General features: G+C 40.8%; 2 protein-coding genes across 7 annotated transcripts in view; one reads left to right on the plus strand and one right to left on the minus strand.

The window, feature by feature from the left end:
* Positions 1-106: 106 nt before the first annotated feature.
* On the minus strand, positions 107-13,754 carry ANAPC16 (anaphase promoting complex subunit 16). 2 transcript variants are annotated; one of them, XM_039255543.1, is made up of 4 exons: positions 13,653-13,754; positions 8,882-9,050; positions 2,022-2,096; positions 107-941 (listed from the first exon to the last, which is right to left on the minus strand). In XM_039255543.1, exons 2-4 carry the CDS (start codon positions 9,021-9,023, stop codon positions 826-828), a joined length of 333 nt encoding a protein of 110 aa, XP_039111474.1. In that variant the 5' UTR covers positions 9,024-9,050; positions 13,653-13,754; the 3' UTR covers positions 107-825. The 2 variants fall into 2 exon arrangements, with proteins under 2 accessions (XP_039111474.1, XP_039111475.1); XM_039255544.1 differs by lacking the exon at positions 13,653-13,754 and adding an exon at positions 13,421-13,497.
* The window catches only part of ASCC1 (activating signal cointegrator 1 complex subunit 1), a 105,197-nt gene continuing 104,555 nt past the window's right edge, over positions 13,514-14,155 (plus strand). For 3 of the 5 annotated variants that reach the window (XM_039255540.1, XM_039255537.1, XM_039255539.1), the window contains exon 1: positions 13,514-13,602. The gene's annotated coding sequence lies outside the window, so the exon portion shown is untranslated. Of the gene's footprint in view, positions 13,603-13,725; positions 13,922-14,155 lie in introns of those variants that run through there. The other 2 variants (XM_039255541.1, XM_039255538.1) reach the window with 2 other exon arrangements.

The following is a 14,155-nucleotide window of genomic DNA, read 5'->3' on the forward strand; positions in this document are numbered from 1 at the left end:
TCATATGCTTAGGAGAAATGTTTTTAGATTCCTTCCTTATAAAAAGTAATTTGACCTCTTCCCGGTATCCCAAAGCCCTGAGACTTTGAAAGGACAAAGAAACCAATTTGGAACTCTTTCAAAGGATTTATTTGCTACGGAATTGCTTGAGCCCACCAACAAGATGAACTCAGGATTTCTCTGTTTAAAAGGATTTTGCTCACGGATTCATTTTTACAAGTGCTTCAACATTCAAAAAGTAATTCTTTTTGCCAGCATTTGGCATGTCTAGAAGAGGTTAGAAAAAGTTAGAATCTATAGAATTAGATGTCTAAAAATAGAAAAACCCCCGAACATCTTAAAATTCCTCATTTGGACAGGTCCTGAGTTGAAATCACATTCATCTGCAAGAAGAACTGTTTTAGGTCAGAAATGCTGTGTTGTGTAACTCCAGATCCTGATCTTGGATTTGACCGATGAGGATTTCAGGCACTGCATGAATGACAGGAGAGACGTCATTCAGTTGGCCAATTCTGGCAGGCGTCCTACCTGGCTTGTGACGTTTTATAAATATCTCTTAAACCCAAACCTTCAGGTTCTCTGATGCCGATTGTCTTATTCTGATTCTCAATTACTTTTTTAAAACAAATAAACAAAAATTTTCCCTGCGAGATCACACATTTAAGTATTTGTTGCTTGTGGACAGATACAGAAAAACCAAGCATGGATGTGAATTAACAATTCAGCGATGGAGCTGTGAATCTCTGGATGGCCGCGTAAGCTGCAAGAAAAGTCCCTCGCTGGCCCTGCACTTGCTGTGCACCAGAGGCGGCCTTCCGGGCAAGGTCAACCTGAAGAGGGTGTGAACCCCAGCAGCTGCTCGATGGGTTTAAACCGCCACTCATCTGCCTCCAGCTCTTCGACCAAACCAGCTAATTTTTCCATCCGAGCAACTTGCTGATCTGTAAGAGTCAGGGAGGCAATATATAACACAACATATCTCCCACCAGACAGTCACCACCCACCGACATGATGACTGGTTTAAAAATAATTTCTAGGGGCGCCTGGGTGGCTTAGTCGGTTAAGCGTCCAACTTTCGCTTAGGTCATGATCTTGCCGTTCGTGGGTTCGAGCCCCACGTCGGGCTCTGTGCTGACTGCCAGCTCAGAGCCTGGAGCCTATTTCAGAGTCTGTGTCTCCCTCTCTCTCTGACCCTCCCCTGCTCACGCTGTCTCTCTCTCTCTCTCTCCTAGAAATAAAAAAATATTAAAAAAAAATTAAAATAAAAATAATTTCTAGAAGGGTTTTTTCCCTTAATATTCAAGTGTTGAGGTCTTATTCTTTGTTGGTCAGAAGACTTAATCTAAACACACACACACACACACACACACACACACACACACATACACACACAGAAAACCAAGGGGTATGTACCCTCCATGCCATAGCAATTTGTATACTAAAATCCTAGAAATCCAGGCAATTGCAGCTTTTCTTCCTACATTATGCCTTGAATGGAGAAATGGTCCGGTGGGGGAACACAGTTCCCTGAGGCATAAATGAAGGCCGCAGAAAAGGTGCACCAGGAACTTAGAGTCCAGGCTCCCCAGCATCCAGACAGACAATACGGTATCATGTAAATACTTGAAGATGAAGATGATGATTGTAAGCAGTGGAGAACAATAAAAGGTTTCAGAAAGGAGAAGGGAAAGCAACACAAGAAGGGCAGGAAGCAGAGTCTCCTCTAGAAAACTAACACCTCTGACTTCAGCTTTGCGCCTCACTGTGGACATGATGTCTGGCTTAAGACTGTAGAATGTTGTTCTCACTTCAGCAGCACGTATACTAAAAGACCACAGAACGTTGTTGTCTGCAGGTAATTCAGAAAGTTCACTTAAATAGCCCTGCTGAGTTTCAGGAGTTTTTATCATAAAGCACACTGACCCTTCTGAATCTCCTCTTCCATCCCCCCCCCCCCCCCCCCCCCCCCCCCGCCCCATAACTTATTCTCACAGTTAAGCATACGACACTCATGTGCTTACCATGTTTCACCTGTTTAAGCGTAGATGCCACTTGGTAACTGAAAACAGACTCACAGAGGAATCTCTCAGAGCCATCTATAAGCAAAAGAGAAAAAGTTTTAATCTGCTTTAAGGGTTTTATGGCTTCTGATAAACCAAGCAAACGTGTCCATTCTTTTCCCTGCTTTCGCATTCAGGGTCCAGTTTTCAGTGTTTACAAAGAGGGCTTCTGTTTCATTTAGAACTAACAGTTCTCAGCTATGAAAACTATTTCTATACCTAGAATATTAAAACAGTCCCTCTACTTGTTTCAAAGTTTAAAAATAATGCTTAAAAAAACAAAAATAAGAAACCTCAGTGTGATGTCCCGGTCAACATTTCTCCCCTCCTAACCTGACAGTTTCTTACTGTTCTCTTATTCTGCATGTCAGGCAAACACTGACATCTGACCCGTTTGGCCACATGGCTCCTGTGCTATCCAAATACAAAGGTACACCAAAACTCTGTATCATTTTCATTCTGAAAAGTAAAACTGAGGGAAAAATAGCTGTTGTTGATTTTTAATTTATCAAATTACATCACTGTGACCATCACAAAGCACTGCTGGGAAATTTTATTTTGTAAACGCAAATTGTAACCTTGATTTTCCAACTGAACCAAAACACTGCAATTTGGATGGCGATAAGAGTATGGTGCAATTTCAGAACCAAGCATTGTGCTGGTGCCAAGAACTGGCAACAAGAAGGTAGCTAACTCAGTCACAACAGCACTTGGAAGAGGACTGTGAAACATAAGCTAGTTCATGTTATTGTCAGGCAAGGGCTGATACAGCAAAATATATTCCCCAAAGACACACAGCTCATATAAAAAAATGTGACTTTTAGGGGCGCCTGGGTGGCTTAGTCGGTTAAGCGTACGATTTTCGCTTAGGTCATGATCTCATGGTTCTTGGGTTCGAGCCCCGCGTTGGGCTCTGTGCTGACTGCCAGCTCAGAGCCTGGAGCCTATTTCAGAGTCTGTATCTCCCTCTCTCTCTGACCCTCCCCTGCTCACGCTGTCTCTCTCTCTCTCTCCTAGAAATAAGTAAAAATATTAAAAAAAAAAAAAAAAAGAAAGAAAATGTGACTTTTAGAAGCAGAAACCATGTGGGGAAGGTGTCATATTGCAAAAATCCTAAAACAAATGGAGGGAGAGGACACAGCTGTCTTTTTTAAGGTGGCAGTTCATGTCAGCACTACTAGGTGTCAAGCACTCACCCATCAGTCACAAGCTGGTGTGTCAGTCGGCCATTAAGTGACAATGAGACAGGACTAACACATTCTGGCTTCGTGCTGAGTTTCACACAAGGCTGACCTGGTTTCAGAAGTCATGGTTGTAGAAATAAAAGGAAACCTCATTTCAAATAGAGTCAGGAGGCCAGAAGGGGGAGCTCTCAAGACCTAACACTCAGGGTCAATTGCAGACTCCAACAGGTAGAGGCAAATCTTGCTTTCCCAGCAGGAAGAAGGAAGCCTATTATTTTGCCACCCCAGCAGGATGAAGAAAGGTTTTCCTCCTTGCCAGGCAACAGCCTAGCCAAGGAGAAACTGTCACAGCTCAGCCAATGAAAAGCCATTACACTTCACAAATGCCTAGTTTGTGCCAATGGGCTTTTTATTTATTTTTTTAATGTTTTTATTTATTTTTGATAGACAGAGACAGTGTGAGCAGGGGAGGGTCAGAGAGAAAGAGAGAGAGATACACAATCTGAAGCAAGCTCCAGGCTCTGAGCTAGCTGTCTGCACAGAGCCCAAAGAGGCGCTTGATCTCATGAACTGCAAGATCATCACCTGAGCCGAAGCTGGACGCTCAACCAACTGAGCCACCCAGGCACCCCAAGGACTTTTTGTTTATAATAGTCTCTCCTAACTCCCCCCTTGCCTCTCCTATGTTCTCTGGACTTGCCTATGGTTTTGCTGTAGCTTACTTGTCCCCAGTTACAATTCTCTGCTATTCTTGAATAAACCCATTTTTTGCTGGTAAAATAATGGAACAGTTTTATTTTTAAGATTAACTGGGTGAATGGGTGCCTGGCTGGCTCCATTGGTAGCATATGCGACTCTTGATCTTGGGGTCCTGAGTTCAAGCCCCAGGTTGGGCCTAGAGCTTACTGGAAAAAAAAAAAAAAAAAAGATTAAAATGGTGAACAATAAAACCATAGATATTGTATCCAAACGGCTTGAATATACAAACAAGAGGGTTTCTGTCCAACATTATATTCAAAATTCATGTAACAAAGAAATGAAAATGTAATTGCTTTCATACAGAATTATGTATTAATGTATGCATTAACATTATATATTATTTCAAAATATTATTTCATAAAGTGTTACAAACTTTAGGAAGAGAGCTACATTCTTTAAAATTTTTTGTAATGTTTTTTATTTATTTCTGAGAGAGAGAGACAGCGTGAGCAGAGGAGGGTCAGAGAGAGAGGGACACACAGAATCTGAAACAGGCTCCAGGCTCTGAGCTAGCTGTCAGCTCAGAGCCCGTCATGGGGCTCGAACCCACGAACCGTGAGATCATGACCTAAACTGAAGTCAGGTGCTTAACCGACTGAGCCACCTAGGTGCCCAAAGAGCTACATTCTTTAAATTCAACCTCTTTTCTACATTTTGAACTATATGGTGTATAATATCCAATCCCTTCCTCCCACCCCATTCTTCTGGCGGAATGAAAGTCATTTGTGGGCAGATAATCTAAACTGAGCAAAAAAAAATTTATTTTCAATTAACTAAATTTTATATTGACTGTCCAGTTTATTATGTAATATGCCAGTGTTCATTATCCTATTCATACCCTCGCTTAAAGAGTCAAATTATAACTCTTTTATTTTAGAAAGAGCAAAGCATAGAGAATTAGAGTCCACTTCTCAGGTAGTTTGATCCTAAACTTTAGGATCTCACTTCACGCAAGGCAGTGGAGATTATAGGCTATAAAGATCAGGCCAAGATGTATTTGGAAGCTCCTGGAAGTGCTACCTCACACTTACATTTAATCACAGGTGCTATTAGGATAAAATGCTTAAGTTACAATATTTGCATATTTCCCTTCGCAATGAACTTCAAAGCAAAAAGATGTAAGCTAATCTTTTAGAAAGGCACCTGCATATCACTTTACTACACTGTCGTTGATTTGCAGCTCTGTATTAACCACAAAGTCCACTGCTTCTTAGCCACATCCTATTAGATGTGATATCTGTACCAATCTTAAGCCTGGAATTTCTCTAGAGAGGAGTCAGCCTGGGGCAATTCATCTTCTATTCAGAAATTGTAATCAAACCCTTTGTAACACACCGAGCAGCAATACATCAGCTTTCCTCTTAAGGGACAAGCAAAGGTTGTAAGTAGTGAAAAGTTCAGTAAATTGCCCAAATCTAACACCATGCCAACTCCAATAAATAGGAGGCTATCAAATTCATTTAAAAGAGTATTACCTCACAGCAGGAAATTAGACCATGCCAGGTAATTTGTACTTCAGTAGCCTACAATGTCACTAAACTTCAGTTACTTCTGGGCTGAAAGGCAGTATCTAATTTGCTCACTAAACTGGGTGAGGACAATCTTAGCCAAGGGCAGGACGAATGCCAAAAACTGCTGTATAGATCTTCTTCGGTTTATGATGGGGTTACATCCTGATAAACCCATCCTAAGCTAAGAATATCAAGTTGAAAATCCATTTTTTAAAAGATTTTATTTTTGGGGTGCCTGCGTGGCTGTCGGTTAGGCATCCGACTTCAGCTCAGGTCATGATCTCACGGTTCGTGGGTTCAAGCCCCGCATTGGGCTCTGTGCTGACAGCTCAGAGCCTGGAGCCTTTTTCAGATTCTGTGTCTCCCTCTCTCTCTGACCCTCCCCTGCTCATGCTGTCTCTCTCTCTCAGAAATAAGTAAAACATTAAAAAAAAGTTTTTATTTTTATTTTCAACTTTATTATTGATATTTGAGAGAGAGAGAGAGAGAGAGCTAGAGCAGGGTAGGGGCAGATAGAGAGGGAGACAGAGGATCCAAAGTGAGCTGTGTGCTGACAGCAGGGAGCCTGACGCGGGGCTTGAACTCACAAACTGTGAGATTATGACCTGAGCCAAAGTTGGCAACTCAACCGACTAAGCCGCGTAGGCGCCCCAAGATTTTATTTTTTTTAAGTAATCTCTACACCCAGTGTGGGGCTCAAACGCACAACCCTGAGACCAAGAGTCACATGCTTCACAAGACTGAGCCAGGCAGGCACCCCCCAAAAATCATTTAATACACCTCATCTACTGAACATCATAACTTAGCCTAGCCTACCTTAAATGTGCTTGGAACACTTCAATTAGCCTACAGTTGGGCAAAATCATCTAACACAAAGCCTATTTTATAATAAAGTGTTAAATATCTTGTGTAAATTATTGACTACTGTACTGAAAGTGAAAACCAGAAATGGTTGTATGGGTACACAATGGCATTATCGGTTGTCTATCCTGGTGACTTTGTCTCTGAGAACTGTGGCTCCCAGCCCCTGCCCAGCATCCCGAGAGAGTGTTAGACCAAATATCGCTAGTCCAGGAGTAGATCAAAATTCAATACTCGGAGTATGTCTCTATTAAACGCATATGGCTTTTGCACCATAGTAAAGTAAAAAAAAGTCCTAGTTTGAAATATCAGTAAGTTGGGGACCATGTATATGTTGATTATCTGAGGTGTCTGTTACAGAATGGATGCGTGAAAAAGTTGATTCATAAGGTTTAGTACATTATTTTGGTTTATTATCCTTATACTTAGGAAGATGCAAAATCAACTTGGCCCTGTTATAAACAGTACCCAATCTTGGCTCCTGATTGCCTTTCTTCCTTCTCTGAAAAGGCAACTTTTCCTACTCTATTTTCATATTCAATTAAACTACTGTAAGAAAGCTGGTCAGTTACATGTGTATTAGATTAGTTGCATAATAGTATCACCTACAAACATGGTAGAAGATGCTTCCAAATCCAACATCCTTATTAGCTTTCACTTGGGAGTACTCTTTTTTCAATTTAACATTCCTGATTTGACCAGAACAGTTCAGGAATTACCATCTCTAATTTTTCACGGTTTGTCTTCAAGTGTAAGTAGCTTTAAAATATAGCTAAAACTTTAAACCTAAGAAAAGGAATCAAAACTGTGCCCTCTGAATTTAAAGCTAATACAAATTCATTCTACAACAGAAAGCCAATACATTTTTCCATGAAGCACACTCAGATGGAATAAACATGGACAGAGCTGAAACCTGTTAGAACATCAGCATTCAGACTAATCTCAGTAGCCTTTCTTCTTTAATGTTTCCAAGTAATCTGGTGTATACTGATACAGAACGCTTATAGCTTTGAGAATAAGGAGGTACCTCCTGTATTGAATTCCTCCTATAGCTAGAATTTAAATGACTTTAATCTTAGAGTCCGATGTTAAACACCGATTCCTCTTCTGCTGCTATAAAACTCATTAAGCAATTAAAGTGCCTCCAACTTTTGATTTTTGTAGGCAACTTCCTTAATACCAGGTGTCTGCTGCATATAGTTGAAGTCATAATGTATTTCTAGTGCCACATATGGTAAACAAGGCCCCAATTGTTCACTACGTCCAGACTCAGTGATACCAACTTGAGTATTCTATTAACACAAGTGAAGAAAACAAAAAGGCAAAGACAGAAGTACGTCCGCTGCAGATGTATCACTATAACTACACTAACCTGGCTGTCTAATTCACTAATCGTGATTTCAACAAATTCTAGAGAGCCTTATGGTCCCAGTCTTCTCATGATTCTTCTGTTTTGGTTTAAGCCACAATTCTTTTTACCTGACATAAGTGAATAAAGTTCACCCTAAAAAGCTGACGCCTAACTATAGTTTGTACCTTTCTCAGAGATTTCCAGATTGGTTTTTAAATATACTTACCAAGATTTGCAATTTAAAGCAAAAAAGATCAATATATAACTAAGCACAAAAGTGCTATAATCAGGTAGATTTTGAAACCATAGTATGTTCTTTGCTGACTTTTTTCAAAGTATCACAAACAGTTTAATAGTTATGGATCATTCTTTCGTAAGAAGTTAGTCAAAAGGCAGACTCCTATACTGCACCCTAGACTAATTCAGAATCTCTAAGATGGGCCAGAAATGTGCATTTTAAATAAGCCCTTCCGGTGATTTTATGCTCCCTATTAAGAATTTATTGGTCTAGCTCCTAAAGTGACATGTATCCACTGAATTTTGGGGATCAATGCAGTTTTGTGCTTACAGCTTATGCTCTGATCTCAGCCAGCCAGTTTGCAAATGTGTGCTGAGTAAGATGGTGGATGATCTGAAGCAAATCCAGCTCTAGCGCTAGAAAAACCACACAGCACTGTCCTGCAATGGCCAGGAGAGTCCTCTTCATATATAAGAGGAGTGTATTAGTTTTCCTCTTAGAACCTATCTGATGAGGTTAATCTATCTGATTAATTACATTGGAAAAAACACATCAAACCTACTCATCATAGGGAGGCAGACTGGTGCCAGGGAAAAGCAAACTGGAGCAGGAGGTCAAGAGAATTCCTGGTTCTAGTGCTGAACTTGCCTTTAACATGGTCAAATCACTTTAACTGTTCTGGGTCTAAATAAGTCTAGATGACTTCCTTGATCAACAAAATCTTTTTCAGCTCCAAAACTTTGATTCTGGAGAAGGATGTGTGTTTTGAACATAACATTTTGAAATGGGGACAAGAGATGAAATGTGAAGCTGAAATCAGTGCACACTCGTCTCTAATCCACTTAATAGCTTCTTTACAATTAATATTCATTGCAGGTCAGAATCCAATTATTCAGCAAAAAGCAGCATGAGATCACCTTCTAACATCTCTCCAGCTCCTTTAGGGTAGGTGAAAAGGGCTTTCCGTGGTGGGGCAAGGTCTGAGACACTGAAACCAGATCCTGTGACAGAACTTCCACTGACCCCACCAGCTGAGGAGGATGATGAAGAGGCAGCCATTTCCTCTCTAGCAGAATTCTCACTTCACTACAGAGAAAGAAAAACAGCAATTGGCAAGTTTATGGAAGTGAGATTGACGACATTTCATTCTAGGTGCCATAAAAGCCAGCATATAGTTTAGTATTAGCTCCCCTTTTTTCTATCCTTTCTACTTCTGCAATCTTTTACTAATGCCTCAGGCCAAAATCTCAGGATTTTTAGTGAAAATATGTTTATTCTGTTTTTCTACTTAAAACACTACTTCCTACCATCAGCAAACTGTTTATATCGCCTGGAATCGACTGTGAGTGATTTATGGGTTATGGAGGGGTGATATGGCAGTGCCAAGATAGCAATTTGACTGAGGAAATAAATTATACGAGGATAAAACAACAAGCCTCATAGGACAGTTTGTCTTGGCTACGTCCTGACCAAGCCACACCAAAAAATTCACTTATAAAATTTTCCAAATAAAATTCCAGAATAACACTGTGTTCTGTTCTCAAGGAAAGGGAATTGGTTAGGAAATACATATTTGCCCTTTCATTAAAAATGTTTTAAAAACTTTTTCATCCAAATGTAATACCCAAATTGGTCACTTGGTGGCATCCCCAAATCAGAACAAAGTAGCTCACGAAACGGATAGCTGAATTCACCATCTATGATGAATACAGCAGCTGTGTTTAAACCCTATGTCATATCAAAAAAATCAGAAAGCCTACATGTAAATGAGAAAATCTGTACTGAATACACGATTCCTTACAGAAGTTCAAAACAAAAATACTACTTTTGCCACTGAAGCTTATATTACATGTTTACTTAAGATTCTAAAACAATGTACGTTTTCTAAAAAGAATGGTGAGCATTATGTCAGAATTTTCTGCCATGATGGAGATGTTCTAATATTCTATTTCTGTGCTGTGAAATATGATAGCCATCAACCTTCTGTGGCTATTAAAATAGTGTGACTGAAGAAATGTATTTTAATTTAATTAAAAAAAATTTTAAGTAATCTCTACACCAAATGTGGGGCTTGAACTCACAACTGCAACATCAAGAGTCACATGCTCCACTGACAGAACCAGCTGGGCACCCCTGAAAAACTATTTTAAAATTTTATTTAGGGGCGCCTGGGTGGCTCAGTTGGTTAAGCATCCGACTTCGGCTCAGGTCATGATCTCGTGGTTCATGGATTCAAGCCCCGCATTGGGTTCTGTGCTGGCAGCTCAGAGCCTGGAGCCTGTTTCAGATTCTGTGTCTCCCTCTCTCTCTGCCCCTCCCCCGCTCATACTCAGTGTCTCTCTCTGTCTCAAAAATAAATAATTAAACAAATAAAATTTTATTAAATATTAATTGAAATTTAAATAGTCACATGTGGCTAGTGATTACTGTACTGGATAGCACAGCTTTAGTATTTAGACTAAAAAATGACTTTATACTGAATTGTATGCTTTAAAATGGCTAATGGTTAATTTTATGTGAATTTTACCTCAATTTAAAAAAAATGACTTTAAAAGGATTTTAAAAATGAATTTCTCTCTTTAATGGCCCAGGATTTTAGCTGATTTTTTCTTTTTTTTGCTAGTTGCAAAATAAAAACATGTTACAAAAGTCAGAACTTATTTTTGAAAAAATAGAAAAAATGAGAAAATACTATGCTGGTATAAATCCCATATATATACACAATCCAGTTTCCTAGCAAGAAAAATGATATACTGTGCATTTCTGAAATGCTGGTGTTCTGTTTCCTTAATTTTGTGATGATGATTTTAAGGCTGTTAGGGAAGCAGAGTTTAGTTTCTGATTTCATCATATGCCCATAACTAATACTGATTAAAACTGAAGGGGGGCGCCTGGGTGGCTTAGTCGGTTAAGCGTCCGACTTTCGCTCAGGTCATGATCTCGCGGTTCGGGTTCGAGCCCCGCGTCGGGCTCTGTGCTGACTGCCAGCTCAGAGCCTGGAGCCTGTTTCAGTCTGTGACTCCCTCTCTCTCTGACCCTCCCCTGCTCACGCTGTCTCTCTCTCTCTCCTAGAAATAAATAAAACATTAAAAAAAAAAAAATTTAAAAAAAAAAAAACAAAAAACAAAAAAAAACTGAAGGGAGTTATGGGAACAGTAAGGCAACTGGTATAATTAGAATGTTGGCCTATTTAACAATACAAATTGATTAAGGTCATTGTCAATCTTGCTATTAGATCAGCTTTTCTTTTTTCTCTGACCTCTATAACTTTCCAAATCATATTCATAGAGCCAACAACATTTCAAGTTGGATTCATATCCAGTCCTTTGGGTAACACTAGCTTAAAATATAACTCGACAGGTTCTTAAATGCTCTTTTACACAGAACTTAAGTAGTAATGGACCTGGTCTAAATTTCTAAGTGGATTCTTGTTGGGATTCAAATAAAGTATACAGATAATTTAGCCATCTTTTGGAGAGGTACTCAGTCTCATTTCCCATCAGTTCAGAGCAGAACCTACTGTGAAGTGTTTATATACCTTACCTAAGGCTTAAAACTCCAACTTTTTTTCCCTGCACCTTGATAAATGCTCTATTCAGTTGCAAATGCAAGGGATACTTTATATTTTGAAATCAGTGGCTCAGCAGAGCTCCTTAGGGACTGCCAGAGTGAGGACAGCTTCAAAGGCTAGACACAGTGTGACTTCTAAGCTGAGGATAATCAAAGGAATTCCCTTTCATCCCATTTTCTTTCAAACTCAGAACCACTATCATTCAATACACAAAGCAGCTAAGGTTGAAAACTGGAGTGCATAATTAGCACAAAGCTACCTTTACATAGGTAAGCAGTTTTCTGCAGAGATAGAATAATACACCTAAGTAATTTCTAGCTTTAAAGATTCAGGTTGAATTTTGCATGCTATCAGCAGATGGTAAAGAGGAGTTCAAGTGAAACTAATAATATATCCTGTTTTGTAATTGCTTTATGAAGGCAGGCATTCTGGTCATCAGAACCAAACACAATGCTTGGCTTATATTAAGCAGCTGTTGATTTAAATGCATGTTTGCTAAATGAATTAAACATTTCACAGGAACCACAAGATTCCTTAAAGGTCATCTAATCCAATTCCCTCATTTTATAGATGACTAAACAAAACCAAACTATAGAAATGTTAGCTTATATGCTGTGACATTTTTCAAGCAATGGCTCTGTGGGCATATCACGTGCCATGTGAAAGCTACTAAGAGGACAGACTCTGAAGCCTCTCGGCCTAGGTTCACGTCCTGGTTTCGCTATTTAATTCGCTGTTACAGCTCCGGACAAATCACTTAACCTTTGTGTTCCTCAGTCACCTCATGTCTGAAATGTGGATAAGAGTAGTACTACCCTCAGAAAGGTGTCACAAAGGTTAACATTTAACTAAAGCATTTAGAATAGTTTCAGGCATAGCAAACACTTAATATTAGCTATCCAAAATTAGTAATGGATATTTACTCTTGAATCTTTTATTCCCCTTTGCAGATCTCAGTTTTTCATTCATAGTTATGTCCCAACACATTTACTATGGGAAAAGTTTTAATTCTCTCCATTTGACAGTCAGCCAGCTACTAGAGGGGAAAGGGTCTGTTCAGCAAGAGGGAAAATGCCCTCCTCCATTAACCCACTTCATACTTCCATTTGAAGGTTCATGAGTTTAGAAAGAATTCTGTGATCTAGGAAAGGGGGAACAAGTTGTCTTTCCACCTTCAAGGTCTAGCAACAGAACCTGGATCACATCGTTTCCTGAATGAATAACGAACAATGATCGAACACTGGGCTGGTGGCTCAGCAAAGGCTACATGCATGGGAAAGACAAGTGGGGTGTCATGAGAGTTGGTCCACTACCGGTTTTTTTTTTTCTTTGTCTTTCTGCAGACCTACAGAATTAACACAACGCCCTCCCACACTAGGCTGCCAGGCCCAAAGTAGGTTCTCAGCAAAATTCTGTTTAATGAGTAGATGAAGTAATCTAATGTGGGGTTTAACCTTATAAAGGACTGAGTCTATTGGCAGTAGAGACACCCACAGGAGCGCAGTGTTATTTTGGGGGACACGGCATAGCTATGTCCACAGTGAGAGAATGATCAAACATTTACTTTACGACAGGGATGACCTCGTATAAATAAACTTTACTTCCTATCAGATATATGCCTACTTTTTAAAAAAGAAGCCTCCTTTTAGAAGAAGTCTCCTGATGAAAGACGCTGAAGGAAGGACACTGGTACAATGGCAAATTATTACAAGCAGTCACTAAATTCCATCATCAACAAATCTTTCCATCGGGTTCCCCTCAAAACAGCTGGACTACCACCGAAATGGATGCTGCAGCTAAAACTAGGTCGGGTGGAGAGAAAAGGCCTAGAATGGGGAGGGGTCAGAACGCTGGCCGTTTCCCCACTAACTCCCAGGCACACTACCTCCTCCTTCTCCGCTCGGTCCTAAGGGGGCGACGCCACCGGCGCCGCCCCATTGCGCAGGCGCCGCCCTTCGGCCCGCATGCGCACCTAGTGCGGCGCGGCCTGAGGCAATTTCCTTACGCTTCCTCTCCAGCAGGCTCCAGTTTCTCCTCCTATCTTCTCCATTTTAATAGTCCCTGCAGGTAGGATCCCAGGGGTCAGCTCCCTGCCACCTGAGCCCTCGAACACTTACCTCAGAGGATTTGGCACTTTCCCCTACAGCCCCGCCCCCAGAGCCAACCGGAGCGGCAGCGTTTACAGCGACGAGGACGGCGGCGTGCGCGCGCCCGCGCGGAAGGAAACCGCGCCGGCGTGCGCGCGCTCGCGTTTGTGGGCGTGGCCAGGGTGGAGAGTAGCTGTGGACGCGCTCTGGGAGAGGACTTCCGGTTCCTTCGGTTTACCCCGGCGTTAGCGCGGTTTGTCTGCAGCTCCTGGAGTTCTTTTCTCTTCAGTCGATTTGGTGTATTCGCTTTTTTTTTTGCTTGCTTTTATGATTCGGGGCGTTAGCTTCCCCCACATTTCAGGCCTTCTGCTGTCTTCTCTCCAGACTACCACGAAGCAGGGTTAAATTGTTTATCCCCCTCCCCCTCTTCTTTCAGAGCATTCTTGTAGACTGGTCAGTGCCGAATGGGAAAGGCAGATGAAGTTTGCTGTCTTTGAGTCACTTCGCTCTCACTCCAGAGCTCATGGTCTCAG

Source organism: Hyaena hyaena, unplaced genomic scaffold (genome assembly GCF_003009895.1).
Source record: "Hyaena hyaena isolate Hyena2069 unplaced genomic scaffold, ASM300989v1 scaffold_531, whole genome shotgun sequence".
NCBI classification, from domain to species: Eukaryota; Metazoa; Chordata; class Mammalia; order Carnivora; family Hyaenidae; genus Hyaena; species Hyaena hyaena.